The sequence below is a fragment of the Pelecanus crispus genome, chromosome 14, assembly GCF_030463565.1.
Source record: "Pelecanus crispus isolate bPelCri1 chromosome 14, bPelCri1.pri, whole genome shotgun sequence".
NCBI lineage: Eukaryota > Metazoa > Chordata > Aves > Pelecaniformes > Pelecanidae > Pelecanus > Pelecanus crispus.
The window spans coordinates 1,197,587-1,211,799 of NC_134656.1; the positions used below are offsets into that span (position 1 = coordinate 1,197,587).

The window sequence follows — 14,213 nt, forward strand, 5'->3', positions numbered from 1 at the left end:
GCCGCCCGTTCCCGGCACGGCCACTGCTCCCGTGGGAGTCTCCACAGGGCACACTGGCAGGAATGACCGGCGAGACATCGTGCCTTGGGCAGCAGGGACTCTGCCCACCGACTGTCATCGCCAATGTACAGTTTGGAATTGCCTCTCCCCTCCTCCGGCCGAGGGCTGCCAGGCACCTGGAAGCCACCAATGTCACTTGAGGCACATGCTGCCACCGCTCCACCAGCCTTCAGCTCTGCACCCTCCCAGCAAGCCCCAGGTGGAAGGAGCACGTCCGCTCACCAGGCAGGGGAGCAGGAGTCCACACACCGCAGCCGTGCCCCACAGCCCCCTCGGACCGGTTGACGCAGTGGAAGCTGGGATAAAATTCTCCAAGGAGAGCAGGAGCACCCGCCTGGAAGCCGGCCAGCCTTCCCAGGGCGCTTGCAATCTTACACGCTCACCGAGAGGCAGGGTTGTTGCCTGGGCGCGAAGACTTGGGACAAGGTGAGGAAGCAAAGCTCTGAGAGCGGGCACTGCGGTGCTGCGGAGCCGCAGAAATGGTTCTCCAAAGGAGGTGCGTGTGAAGGATGTCTCCCATGGTCTGGCACCATTACAACAGGAAATTCGTTTGTGGGGAAAGGGAAAAAAGCTGAAAGCAGTCCCATCAAGAAAGATTTGTAGCATTGCAGGGCAATAGCTGTCGCACATTAGGATTTTGGATGCCTTGGCCCAAAAGCCCACAGCCCAACAAGCAGCACGGTGCTCCAGGTCTCTGCAGAGCACAGAAGCAAACCAACCACCACCAAGGTTTCTCAGGCTGGGTGGTTTTTTCTTTTTTTTTCACCCCCATTCAGGAACTTAAGCCAGAATCTACATTGGCTGCAGCTGGAAAACAGCCTGTCCTGGGGATATCTGGCAAAGCATCAAGCACGCCGGTTCCCTAGCTACGCGGTTGTCACAACTTCAGCAGCACACTTTAACCTTTATGCTTTTCATGGGTAAGGGAGGTTTCTCTGCGCAGCCAAGCCCTGCCCGTTCTCCAGGAAACCCTATACCCTGGCTAAATCGAGCGGCAGGGCAGGCGAGAACAACATCCCTACCTGAATCCCGACCATGCCGCTGTAACACAAGCCAGCCTGCCTGTCCTGGTGGGGACCAACCCGGGCACGCAGTCGGCAGCTTAACTGCTTCCATCAGCACCCAGGACTCCCCTGGACCAGCTGCCATCCTGTCATGACAGGTCCTGTCAAGGTGGTGGGGAAAGACGAGGAAGAAAAAATCCCAACATCATCAAAAGAGCTTCCAGAGCTACACAGCAGCTCAAGGACAGCAAGGCGGCTGCCAGCAGTGACACCAGGGAGCACCGGTGGGAATCGCCGGGACCTGCCCAGGCACAGCCTGTCCTTGCCAGCTCCATGCCAGGCCGTGCCGGCGGCCTACGAGGTATCCCAGCAGAGGCCAGTGAGAACCAAAGCTGTGGTTTTGAGAGCATCATCAAGCCTTTTCATAAAAATCTCATTCACCAGCTAATCAGATCTTCCAATTCTCAGCTACTCTTCAATATGAAAGTCCAGAAAAACATCAGCTGCCTTTCAGTTCCAGCTCTAGTCCGAGTTCAGCAAATTACTTCCGTAACAACTCAACTACAAATGCATGATGAAGATTTCACACCCAGCTCCAGCTCTCCTTGATCACCCCTCCTTCCAGCCCAGGCATGCTCATAGACATGATGAGTTTTGAGATCTTGAATACAGGAACTTTTTTGCAAAATCCACACAGCGAGATTATAGGTTTTACATCTGTCTGTCAACCTACCCTGACTCTAAAGGCAGGCACTGAGACAGCACTTGGTTAAATCCTGGTCTCCTGCTCCAGTCCTGTAACTTTATTCTCCCACTTCTATGCAACTGGGACTGGGCAAAATCACCTCCCGCTGTTTTCCTGTTGAAGCCTGAACCAAGCCCCATCCTCACCGACATTCAGGTCCCCCAGGACACCCATCATTTACACATTTTCTACACTAGAGCAGTTTTTCACCCCTTTCCCCCAATGAAGAGGGCAGGTTACACTAACCACCCACCACCCTCCGAGAATCTGCTGGGTGACTCCGGAGAGCTCTGCCAAATGCCTGACACCCTCGTAGGGCACAGCAGCCCGAGGCTCCCTTCATGAAGTTCGCAGTGTATGAGGAATATAAGAGGCCATGTTTGCAGGAAGAGGTAATATCTTTTATTAGACCCGATGATACTGTTGGGAAAAACTGACAAGCTGTCAGGCATACAAACCCTTCCTCAGGTCTGAAGCAGAGGCCATGTAGGGCCGGCACAGAAATCCAGTTGCTCCATGCTTCAGGGATCGATATCTGCTCCAGCTCAGAGTCATTATCTTGCTTGCCTTTACGCTCTTCTGCGGCTCATCATCATTCAGGCTTTCCTCTGACTCGCCATAACTATTTGCTGCTCCTGCTGCCCGCACGCTGCCTGCTCCAGAGGTGCTGGCACTTGAGGCTGCAGCAGAAGCTTCCTTGACTGCACATTCGAGGTCCTGCCACATTCCCCTCCAGCAGATTACATGGAACAGCTCCACTGCGACAGAAATAAGGTTAAGGCAGACAGAGGAAAAACCTGCATGCCTCTGGTCAGATCCATGCGGATCCGAGTGGTTTGCAGGACAAGGATGCCTACAGGCTCCTCTTGCTCCAGTCATTCCTGTAATTTGTGCGTCAGCAGGGCTGTCGCAGTTACCCGTGACAGCCTTTCGGCCAGGCTGTTGCTGACAGTCGTCGCCCCCTGTTACCCTCAGCTCAGCAACATGTCACTATCTGCAAAGTCAGCAAAATGCAGCTGAAGCCAGCCCTGTACGATTGGGTCAACTTTTCAGGCCCGGTTCTGCCACAGCCACCTAAAGGTCCTCAAGAGAAAGGAAGGAAAAGCTGGAACTTCGGCAAAAAGGAGCCTTGTCTTTTAGCTTGCCATTTTGAAGAGGCCATGCCGTCACAGGGTCATTCATCCTTTAGCACCAATGTGCTTCCTCAAAATTCTCCAGTTCCTCAGTTGTTAAGTGCACAATACATTTATTTTTACTCCTTTAAAGAATTCTTATGCTTCAGTGGGGGTGACTTTTCCTCTCTTTTAATCCAAGCAGAGGAGAAGTTTGAGGCTGGTGCTCTTTGAAGCGCTGAAGTTCAGCACACCCACACGAAACGCTTGCATACTGCTGGTTGCGGCTGCTGTTCTGCAATGACATCCCTTGAGCATTGCACTTTTTAGGAGAATTCCTGCAGAAACATCATCCTCAGGTACAATAGATGTTCATCTTTGAATTCAGCTCTCTCAGGACTTTCTGCCTCTGTTATCTCTCTAGTAAATTAGTAAACCACTAGCAATTACTTGAAACACTTTGGCAAGGATAATGAGACAGTACCTCTTACCCCTCGGCTGGAGTCCGACACCTAACAAGTCTGAACTCCCTCTCTCTTCCACCCAAACAAGAATCTGAATAAAAGGCCACACATTCTAAAAAAATACTTCTCCAGTGGTATCCAAATTCAGAGGAAGTGAGAGCAAATGTTTGCCATAACCCCCCAAAGAAGAAACAGAGTTTGTCCTACCTGGACAGATTAATTCTGTTTCCCATGTTTTCCTCTGTTCAGAGCAGCACCACAACGGCAGCAAGCAGCCCAGCTCACAGGGGCTCCAGCAAGCAATAAAGGTAAGAGACCCCTAAACACAGGAGAGGCGCAGCCTCCATGTCATTACAGCCATAAGAAGCCAAGCCAGCCCAAAGAGCTTTACGCATTTCCAAGCCTGAACTAGAAGGCGTGCTCTCATTCCTTCTGCCAACAGCTTCAAGCACAGCTCCAGTGACCTGCCATACCAGCCTTGTTTTGCACGTCCCTTTTCCGCTCAGCGCCACAGGATCATCTGAGTTAGCAGAACAGGTAACAGCAACACAGACACGTCAGCGGGCAGCAGCAGCATCCAAGAGTATCATTTGGAGTAGTTGTATCCCTAACCCCTTCTTGCCCTCGCACAGCCTCTTGGAGTTATCTATCTTGTTAAAAGAAGTCCAAGGAAAGGCCTAAACCACAGTCTTACAAGGTAAGAAGTCGCATCACACCGCCAAGGTAAGAAGTCGCATCACACCGCCAAGGTAAGAAGTCGCATCACACCGCCAAGGTAAGAAGTCGCATCACACCGCCAAGGTAAGAAGTCGCATCACACCGCCAAGGTAAGAAGTCGCATCACACCGCCAAGGTAAGAAGTCGCATCACACCGCCAAGGTAAGAAGTCGCATCACACCGCCAAGGTAAGAAGTCATTCTTAGTAAATTTTAATCTAAGTTTGATCACCTCTTCACAAAGTTTTGTCCTCCAGCGCATTAGAGCACTTGGTCTATATTTAGTTCTGCTAGCTGTGCTAGACTGGCTAGGAGACGATGCGTCCTTAGCCAAGATAGCTGCGCTGGCAGGAGCCAGGGAGGCAGCTTACAGCAAGTCATTTGCCAGTTAAGTGGTTCCCCAAATAGAATGACTTCAGCTATAAAACAGCAGAAGGTTTAATGCTCTAACATACACAGGGAACTGCTTTAAAAAGTGTGGGCAAGATTCATATTAGCACTCATCTAAATATCAACAAGAAAGATCAGACCTGCAATATGCTGGCTCGCAGAAGCTTCACGTTACTTAACACAATTCAAGCTTAACACAGACTAAAAGCCTAAGAAACAGACACTCAAAACCAATACTTAGATGTACAAAGACAAGGCAGTTCTTCCAGACGTGTACATCCTCTATGCTCACCGAGTAGCCTTTACTGAAAACTCTTCTGCAGGAAAGGGACTCGGCCCACTAGCAAGAGAGAGCGGTCAGATTAGGAATTTTTATTTAGTTCAAGTACACAATATTTGTATACAATATCAAAACCTGGCTTAGTCTTTAGAGAGCAAGTTGCCTAGATGTGAAGCAAGGCCATGAGATGGTACGGCAATGCCTGTATGCCGTGCCTCAGCCACCTGCCTCAGGTGGAGTTAAACTACTCAATATAACAATAGTGGAACCAAGTGTAGGAGTTGAGACTGAGCAGTCACGTAAAAACAACTGTTCCCTCTCTACCTATCAAGAGAGTGGAGAAGGATGGGATCTCCCTCCTGCTCTCAGGTAGTTGCGTATCAGCACCGGAATCTATCTGAGAAGTTGGGAGACTTCGGCATAGTCAGCGGCTGATCACTGGGCTTCACTTCTACGTTGCGGTATTTGCGTATTGGGTTTGCCTTGTGAACCTGTAAAAAAGAAAAATCAAGGACAAAAAAATGAAGCAAATGGTTGCCGTTATGATGAAGCTGAAACTTGCAGACAAGCCATTGGTGGGATGAAGGCAGGCGTCTGTCTACAAGACTACCACACTGCCTAGGGCACTGGAGCGAGCCACCAGGAACATGCAAGGCACGCTTTGGGGTTGTGGATTTTACAAAGATCATCCTGCTCCAACGGCTACATGTGTACAGCTCCAAAAAAATCAGCCGTCTCAGCAGAGCTGCCTTCCCCCCCCACCCCCAATACCAGTTGTAAAGTTAATGAGGAGTCAGTTTGCAAGAGGGAAACTTGAAAAGGCAGTCTCAATGCAGCTCAACATTGACATTAGCTCATTTAGTATATTCACACATCCCTTTGGGTTACTTTATAGCTCCTGTTCAGAAATAGCTCACTTACCAGTTCTTGCCTTAGCTTAGCAACTTCTTCCTTTTCACGCTCCTCTTCTTGCTGTCTGACCTGCTCTTGATGCCTCTCCTTTGCAGCTTCCATACCTGCCAATCGTTTTTCAAATTCTTGCCGCTCTTTAGCTCTTTTTTCTGTCGCCAGCTCAAAGCTTTCAGGAACTACGGAACCAGAAAGGCTCTCTAAGTTTAGAAATAGAGGAGATAACATTGGTGCAAAGCCAGTCAGGTAAAGCAGAGCATCATTAGTGTCAAACAGAAGCCTCCCTCTGGAGCGCTTCACCTTGCAAGGGTAGTTAGTAAATACCTCCAGGCTTCAGGAAAAGAGAAAGCCTTACACCCAAACGTGAGCAGTGTTAATGCAGACGTTACCCCATCACAGGTGTTCTCATAGGAGGGAGCAAGCACACAACTGTTAGTACAAACAAGCTTTTGGCTGGTTCTGTACCCTACACAAAGTTTAGTTTACACCTTCATCTCATCAGAAATGGGAGTAAGAGACTGACAGCTGCTGCAGAAGTGCCAGCTGTCTCTATGGGGAGCTCCTTGCATACTATTCACCCTTGTCCCAAGCTAGCACACATCAGTCATTTGCCAATTGTAGCATAGCTGTTAAATACAGCTGCCATGTTAGTGCAGGACAGGGGGGCAGTGGAGAGGAAACTCCCCCGCTCCCTGGGGACACGAGCTGTTAGGAAATTAGTTGATTAACTGCATGGCACTATTGGCTGTGCTGATAAAGAAGAGGCAACAGCCAGCCTAAACACCATTTAATTGCATCAGTCTGAGTTATCAGCCAAGCCTGTGTAGCAAGTACTTGTAACTCTACCTGATAACAGCTTATTTTCCTTTTTAGGCACAAAAGGCTCCTGGTATACCACTGTGTTGGGACGAGCTTTAAAACATGCTGCCTCCTTCTGCCTTTTCAAGTCTTCTTTAAGCTGCAAGAGAAGAGGAGCCCATCAAGCGCCAGGCATAACAAGACCACCATCTCCCTGCTGCGCCCCCCCCCAAGACTTCAGCATTCCCAACACTGGAAAAGCCAGCTTGACTCAGATCAAATCATTTGCATAGAAAATTATATTAGAGCCAAAAAGTTGTGTCACTTGTTGCCTGCCAGTTACTTTTGCCAAAAAGAGCCTGAAGAAAATTTCAGGTGTCCACTGCAGACTTCACATGAGAAAAGCAGTATGTGATTTATACATCAATAAATCCCCAAGCACAGAGATGGTCAAAGGGATCCAGCCACACAGAGCTGCTGCTTAGCAAATACCCCACAGCTGTTCATGCAGTTGTGGTAAATCCCATCACTTACCATAAATGGAGAGAAAAAAAAAAACCCAATCCACCAATCCTTAACCCATAGCACAAGTCTCATGCCAAGGACAGAATAATTCATTGCTCAAACTCAGATCTGGATTCAACTCAAGCAGGACACTTTATGAAGTCGATCACAACTACACTAGCTGCTTTAAGTCTGGTCATATCAGACTTAACATACCAGGTTATCTTTTTCATCCTACCTGCTGCTTCCAGCTCTGTAGCTTGGCAGCTCCCCGTTCATCAATCTGCAGATTGAATGGTTCAGGCTGAGTTGGGGTTTTGACCTTCTTTTCTGGCAGCTTAACATGGTCAAAGTACGGCAGAGGTAGCGCTTTGAACTTCGGCACCTGAAAGAAACACTCAAAATATTTCTTGCCCCTTCCTCAAAGGCACAAAGCTTTGGAAGTTTAACAGCCAACAGCAAGAGGCAAGTCCTGCCACACCCTTTTTACTTAAGGAGTGGAACCCAAGGTAGCTTTTAGTTCTTACCTCTTCCTTCTGCAATTCTTCTATTTTTTTCTCTTTTTGTATTTGCCGCTCTCTGTCACGGGCATCAAAAGAGAAGGGGCAAACTTCCACATGCCTCTGCTCTGGCATTTTAGGTTTGAAGGGCACTCCATAATGTGGCATAGGGTTAGCTTTGATCACAGGGACCACCTCTTTTTCCTAAAGGGATATTAGTGTTAGGATTCAACACAGCACCAGATTTTTGAATTTTGTAGAAAGACTACAACTCCTGCCAAACAAAGCCATGAATACTCGAGATCCTTTAATAAGGGTCACAACAGCATCAAGCAAACACTCTGGACACTGCAAAAATAAGTAATCAAAAAAGTATCAGTTTACAGGCATCCTGAACCACAGGCAAGTTCTTCCCCTTCCCAAACTACTATGTGTTCTAGCGGTCATGCAAATTACACTAATTCTTTAACATCCTCTTCACAAGAGGGAAAGGAGGAAGGACATGATGCATGCTGAATCCTGCTCCCCACCTCCCAAGATCTAGAGCGACTGTGGGGAGAAGAAAGATCATGTGCAATATCTGCCCTTCTCAACAACAGACTAGGGAAGGGCAATGTCCTTTAGAAATCTCAGCAGTTTACTTTCCTCATTCATGGCAGCAACACCTCAGAAACCCTAGCCAGTGCCCTCGTGGTCAAATTATTTCATTTTGTATGAGAATTCAGTTTCTGTAAAATGAGTAGCAGCAACTAGATCGTTAGAACGAACGGCACAGAGAAAGACGAGCGCTGGAGGGACTGCCTCGCAGGAGGGACGGGGCTAACCAAACCAGGCCATCCCACCCAACTGGCAGAGCTACGGCCAGCTGGCCAGGGCAGTCACCGTAGCGGGACCAGAAGGCTTGACTACAGCCCCTTCGCAACAGTTACCTTTTCTTCATCTTTGCCAGGCATCCGGGTTCTGGTTTTCAAGGTGAAGACTGGAGACTTGGGGACTGTAACAGGAAGCGGTTTCTTCTCTGGAACGCCCTGTTCGGAAGAGCCAGTAAGGAGTTACCCAAGCCTAAGCGCCAAGAAAAAGCACTATAGAGAAACAACCTGACACAGCACAGTACGTCCCCATTGCAGCTCTTACCTAATGACAGATGGTGTTTACTGAAGATTATTAAACACATAGCTACGGACATTTTGAAGCTGATTGCCACCCCAGTCCTAATTCCCAGGTTTAGGTATTACTAAACTTCTTACCACAATGTCCTCCAGGATTTTTGTGGGACATGGCCTGGAATGGAATTCAAAGTGCTCTTCCTCCTGCTGCTTCTTGCTTTCACGTTCCTGAATCCTTTTTTCTATTTCCAACTCAAAGCCAATGGGCTGCGTGAGCTCCTTCACAGCGGGTTTCTTGGGCAGAAGTGGTCCACCCTCAAAGATTTTGTGATCGAGTTCTCGTGCTTTGAATTTGTACCTACACAGGGAAGACAGAGACAGTCACTGACATATTGTACATGGCAAGATGCAGCTTCTAGCAAATGGCTTCTCTCACAGCATGAGAGCAATAGTCAGATGCAGAAGCAGTTGTGCCACACACATGTTACATAGCATGCAGCTCTAGTTAGCAACTTCTCCTTTGCTTTTGAAACAGCAAAACTTTAAAAGCCTTATGGATCGCTTTCTTGGAAATCCAAAATTTTGTCTACAGGAGACAAAAATTTTCAAGTGTACGCAGGCTGTATGCTACACTGGGTTTGCTTTACTAATCATAAGCCGTACTCAACCTAAGATCAGCTCTCCTAAGAGCACTTTCTTCAAAATGAATTGTGGGGATACGAAAAGCAGCCAATCAGAGCAATAGGATTATGCACAAGCTAAAAGAATCTCCATGTTTTTATGCTACTCATTCTCGTCTGCAAAAAGGGCATTCCCAAGAAGCAATACTTTGACATCTAAAAGATATTTCCGGTGTCGGTACAATTCCTTCTTGTAGGACTAGAGCAAACCTTTACTTACTGTTGAATTTTCTCTATTTCCTCTGCTTCTAACTCTGCGGTAGTTTTGCAGGTGACAGGTCTGAAGCGATGCTTTGTTAGAAGCACTGGCGTCTTAGGGTTTGTAAGCCGAGCCTTCACCAACTTTCCTGGAACTGGGCCTATAAATTCAAGTCACAGACTAGCAGTTAATGGCAAAGCCTACAGCAGACACAGACTGTTTGCTCAGTAGTCAAAGCATCATTCTGGCTCTACCACTGCCTCTGTGGACACAGCCAGGACTGCTCACCTTCATCAGATTTCCTGCTCCTCAAATGGTAACGAGAGGGCGTGCGTTTTTGGAACGCTTCTACCTGCTCAGCAAGGGACACATAGTCTGATGTGGTTTCTTCGAGTTTTCTTTTGTTTCCCTGGGACAGATTGAAAGGTTTCGGGATAGTGGGTCCCTTTGGCATTCGCCCCTGGAGACAAAAAAAAAAATACAGTCATTATAACCATTTAACACAGGATGCTTTGATGACATTTCCTTTCCCTGCTGATTCACCGTACCTGTCCCTTCCCTTTATCGAAAATAAGGTAACACTTAACATTAGACACAAGTCTTAACCGTCTGAACATGCACGAGCTAGTCATACTGGGAAACTGTATGAAGCAGAAGATTAAAGCAATGACCAGAAGATATGACATGAAAGGGCTGTTTTCAAACAGGTCCTTTAGAGTCTTGCAGCAATGCAGATACACAGTGAGCTAACAGTTACGTTTGCATGACGCTTGCGTCTCCTGTGGTAAGCCTCTTTGCGGGTTACCAGCAGCACATGTGTTGCAAAAGCAGAAAGAAGGTGATGTCAAGAATTAGTCAGCTGACTGCTGGCAATATTCTGGTTCTCACCGGAGAAGGAGGATGCTTTCTCAGTACTGCTGCAAAATCCAGTTCCTTGTACTCATTCCCAGGCTGGCTTTCCACATGTTGTTTAATTCTATTCTCCGTGCAGAAGTGGAAGTCTATCGGCTTTGTTACTTGACCAACAGTTCTCTTCACGGGTTGTCCTAAAGAAAAAGAGCATGCAAGGTCTTGGAAGCCTTTTGGGGTGGGGCAGAGGGGGAAGGCATTTACTTTCAACAACTGTTCAAGTTATTAGGAGAACTTATCTATAACCCTTCCAAACATGACAAAACACAAACCTCTTTCCAGGCAGCTTAGAGGCTGATCTACATTAAAAGGCACCTAATCCTAATAGTTATTACAAAGTCTGGATTGTTTGTTTTTAAAGGTACTTGTACAGCTCTATGCAGCACTCTCCACCTGAGCCCAGTACAGCTTCAATTTGCAATTCAGCTAGAGCCCACCTGCTCCAGCAATAGCTGCTTTCAGAGACTCCTCGTTCTTCTTCCGCAGCTCCATAACCTCCCGCTGCAACTGCTGCATCTTTTCCAGCTCCTGCTCCTCCGTACTCTTCAGCTTGCCAGAAAGATTGGTCCTCCTGCAGAAGCACGTTAAAGACTGAGATACACCTTCCTGCTTCGCTGGTTATTAGCACGATGTTAGTGCAAAGGAACATGTTTGTCTCTGACTTCATTGCAGGAGCATCACTCATTATAAAAACAGTATAATCTTTAGAAAAGATCTGTTTGGATTTTGTTTGCTCAAGAAAGCTTGCAGCTAACTGCTATCCTGCATACGCATTTGCTGTATGCATGCTTCATCCATTAGCAAGAACAATTTTTTCCTCAAGCTAAAAGCAAAAGCTTTCCTTTGCACAGGTTCAGTTGGTGAAGTACATTTCATCCTAATATTGTTGTCTTGATCCAGTGTTTACTAAATGTGATACCATCACATGCTAAGTTGAAGCTGAAAACACCCTAGCCAGGGCTGTCACCTAAATCAACTGTGATTAGCAAAGACAAGTCACAAGAAAGCCACGTACTTTAACATTGTTGGCGTGGAGGGCATGGTCAGCTTGCTTTTCCCTCTCCCTGGGGAGAGGTCAGGATTCTGCGGGTGCTCTCTCTTCGTGGATACTTCTGTCAGCTTCTCCCTGCTGTTAGAACTAAGGTAACAAGTTGTTACAGCAAACCACTCCAATTAACTCTACTCCAAATGAAAGATCACCTGCAGCTCTCACCACCATGCATAACATCCCAACACCTGGTGAGTTCTAAGGTATGCCAGGCTGGCCTTACCTCACCACGGGCCCAGGTATAGATCGTCTAGTTTTCCCTGGTACTCTAAGGCTGTAGAAGGGAAGATGAATTACTGAGTTTTTGGAACTCAGGCTTTTCTTAAGGAGGTAGGTGTACTGTAGTTCATCTAGGTACAGCAGTGTTCGAAAGATCGCACTTCAATTTCCTGACCTCAAGCTTATCACCATATGATATCTTAGTGGTTGAGCTAATTTGAGAAATATTTTAGCTGCGACTCTTTCATAGCTTATGACTGCTGGATGACTTCCTGATGGACAAGTTAAGCCAAATTTAAAGCTAGCTGACAGACACCAAGTATGGAGTAAGAAGCTTAAGAAACCCAAGCTTATTTCATTCACACCTCTACCTCCAAATAGAGCACTTCCGTCAGGTCTTACAGCCATTTCTTCTTGTTTATGAAACCAGCATCAGGAATCAGGTTTCGGTCACCTCCCCCTAACCTTCCTGTGAGAACCCTCTCAGTCATGTGGAAATCCTTTCCAAAAAACCAGTTGTATCCCCCTTCCCAGCCCCAAACAGAAGGGTTTTGATGACGTACATTCTCATTTTTTTCAAGGGTGGAACCTCTTCCTTATTAGCCAAGGCATTAGCATTTCTCTCCACTTTGATTCTAGCTGGCTGTTTGCATTGCTGTGTTTTTCTCTGCTTTGTAGCCTGTCTTCTACCCGCTCTAGAGTAGAACAGAAAATGGAGGTTAGTTTTCCCACAGGTCTGAGAAGACACACAATCTGCCAAAAAATTTTTATGTCAGTGCATCACCTAACTCCAACATGCCCACTATGCAAATTGTGTGTTTAACACAACAATCCAAATGCAGCATGAATTATTTAAGTTTAACAATCCATAAACTTAATATTCTTTGGTATATATGAGCATACAGAGCCCCTTGCATTCATATCAAGAATGAGTTCTGCCCAACTCAGGCAGATATAAACAAAGAAACTTTATAAGCCACTTCAGTTTCAGATATCCTCATATTCCTGAAGCTCCTACTGCTACCAAGTCTCATTTGACAAGTATGTGAGACACTGCATTACATTCCCACCCCTAGAGATTGTCCCTCCAGCTTTGCAAGCAGATCAGCTGTCCCGATACATGATCTCTGTGCTGGAGAACTTCAGACCCAGAGGATGATGCAAGACCAGCTAGAACTGCAGATCCTGAGAGCACGGACCTGCCTAGTTACACCGTCATCAATCTTCATGCAAACTGAATACAAGTATTTCACCTTCGAGAGGTCTCTGCAGGAGCAGCAGCTCTCCAGTTTGTCAGGGATCCAATGATATTCTGAGGAACCACACTGGCCTGCACACATTCTGCTTCACTGCCCTCTTCACCGTGGCTTTTACCTGAGAACAGTGACAATTGTCAGCTCATATAGATACATATACACACACGCAGAGACGAATGGTAAAGGGAAACCACACAAGACCTTGCTAGACAGCAACATATGAAGATGGTCCCACAAAAGTCAGACTGAGGCATTTGCATTTTGCCAGTGAAAAGCAGGTAAAATTTATTCTCCCCACCCCCCCATACCATGTCCGCTTACTCATTGTTGTTTCTTGTGATGTGACAGAAGACAGATCGATATTGGGCTTTGAAAAAGCAGGGCTGTTCTGTGAGACCTTTGCCAGATTTTCTGCAGGAGGGACATTCTCCAGATTGGCTTTTTGGTCTGTGAGGAAAGAGAGACTATGTCATACACACTATGTTAGAAATTTTTAACAATGCCTCAGAATATCATTATTATGTTAACAAAATCATCTGCCAAGTTACAGCTGACAATCAAAGTTTAAATACAAAAACAAAAGAGCCCATGCATGATGAGCGATGCAGTTAACACCACTAATCCATTGCTGCAGAAGCCAGGCCCAAAACAAGGATCATGCCAAGCCCTTGTCCAAAGAGGAGACAAATCAAGGAGTTGGAAGCAACTTACCAAACCAGGAGTCTGCATTGTGTACATCGTCATCGCTCAGAGTTGCAAAGTTGATGCAAAGGTTTGGGACATCAAAGGAATAGCGAGATTCGGGCTGAGACATCTTCACCTCCACACTGTCCCCACGAGTCCTCCACTTGCACTGCTGCAGTCCTTTAGACAACAAGCACCGGTCACCTGCCACCAAACCCCAACACAGGTGTTAGCCAAATCATTCTCCACCTCTCTTCCTCTGCACAGTTTCTAGAGATAGACGCTGGAACAGTCTTTGGTACGTTTTCCTATCTTGTAAGTCACAGCCTTCAGACAGAATGCCTCATAAGGATTGCAGTTTTTTATTCTACTGCTGACTGGCAAAGCTAAGGAAGCTTTACCACTGTTGACATTTGCAGGTTCAAAGCTATCAAAAAGATCCAATTTTAAAGGTTTTCTTCATACCTGTAGGTGCTAGAATTGTATTTTTTAAAGGAAGTACAAAGCTTTTCCAGAGAGTGACTGATTTGCCCTTCTCTCCCTCACCCCAGGCAGCAAAGAAGAGTTCTTACCCTTACCAGGGCACAGATTTATGAAGCAAGAGCCTGACAATGAGGCTGACTCCAGAGC

At 46.8% G+C, this 14,213-nt stretch overlaps 1 protein-coding gene across 2 annotated transcripts; it reads right to left on the reverse strand.

The window, feature by feature from the left end:
• Positions 1-4,865: 4,865 nt before the first annotated feature.
• On the reverse strand, positions 4,866-13,782 carry TPX2 (TPX2 microtubule nucleation factor). Of its 2 annotated transcripts, none has more exons than XM_009480400.2 (16): positions 13,611-13,782; positions 13,221-13,346; positions 12,897-13,017; positions 12,207-12,338; positions 11,392-11,514; positions 10,814-10,947; positions 10,356-10,513; positions 9,756-9,927; positions 9,489-9,627; positions 8,730-8,946; positions 8,412-8,510; positions 7,510-7,686; positions 7,221-7,367; positions 6,527-6,638; positions 5,693-5,859; positions 4,866-5,262 (listed from the first exon to the last, which is right to left on the reverse strand). In XM_009480400.2, the coding sequence occupies exons 1-16, from the start codon at positions 13,711-13,713 to the stop codon at positions 5,152-5,154; spliced, it is 2,238 nt and encodes a 745-aa protein (XP_009478675.1). In that variant the 5' UTR covers positions 13,714-13,782; the 3' UTR covers positions 4,866-5,151. The 2 variants fall into 2 exon arrangements, with proteins under 2 accessions (XP_009478675.1, XP_009478674.1); XM_009480399.2 differs by having other exon boundaries at positions 5,693-5,880.
• Between the last annotated feature and the right edge of the window lie 431 nt (positions 13,783-14,213).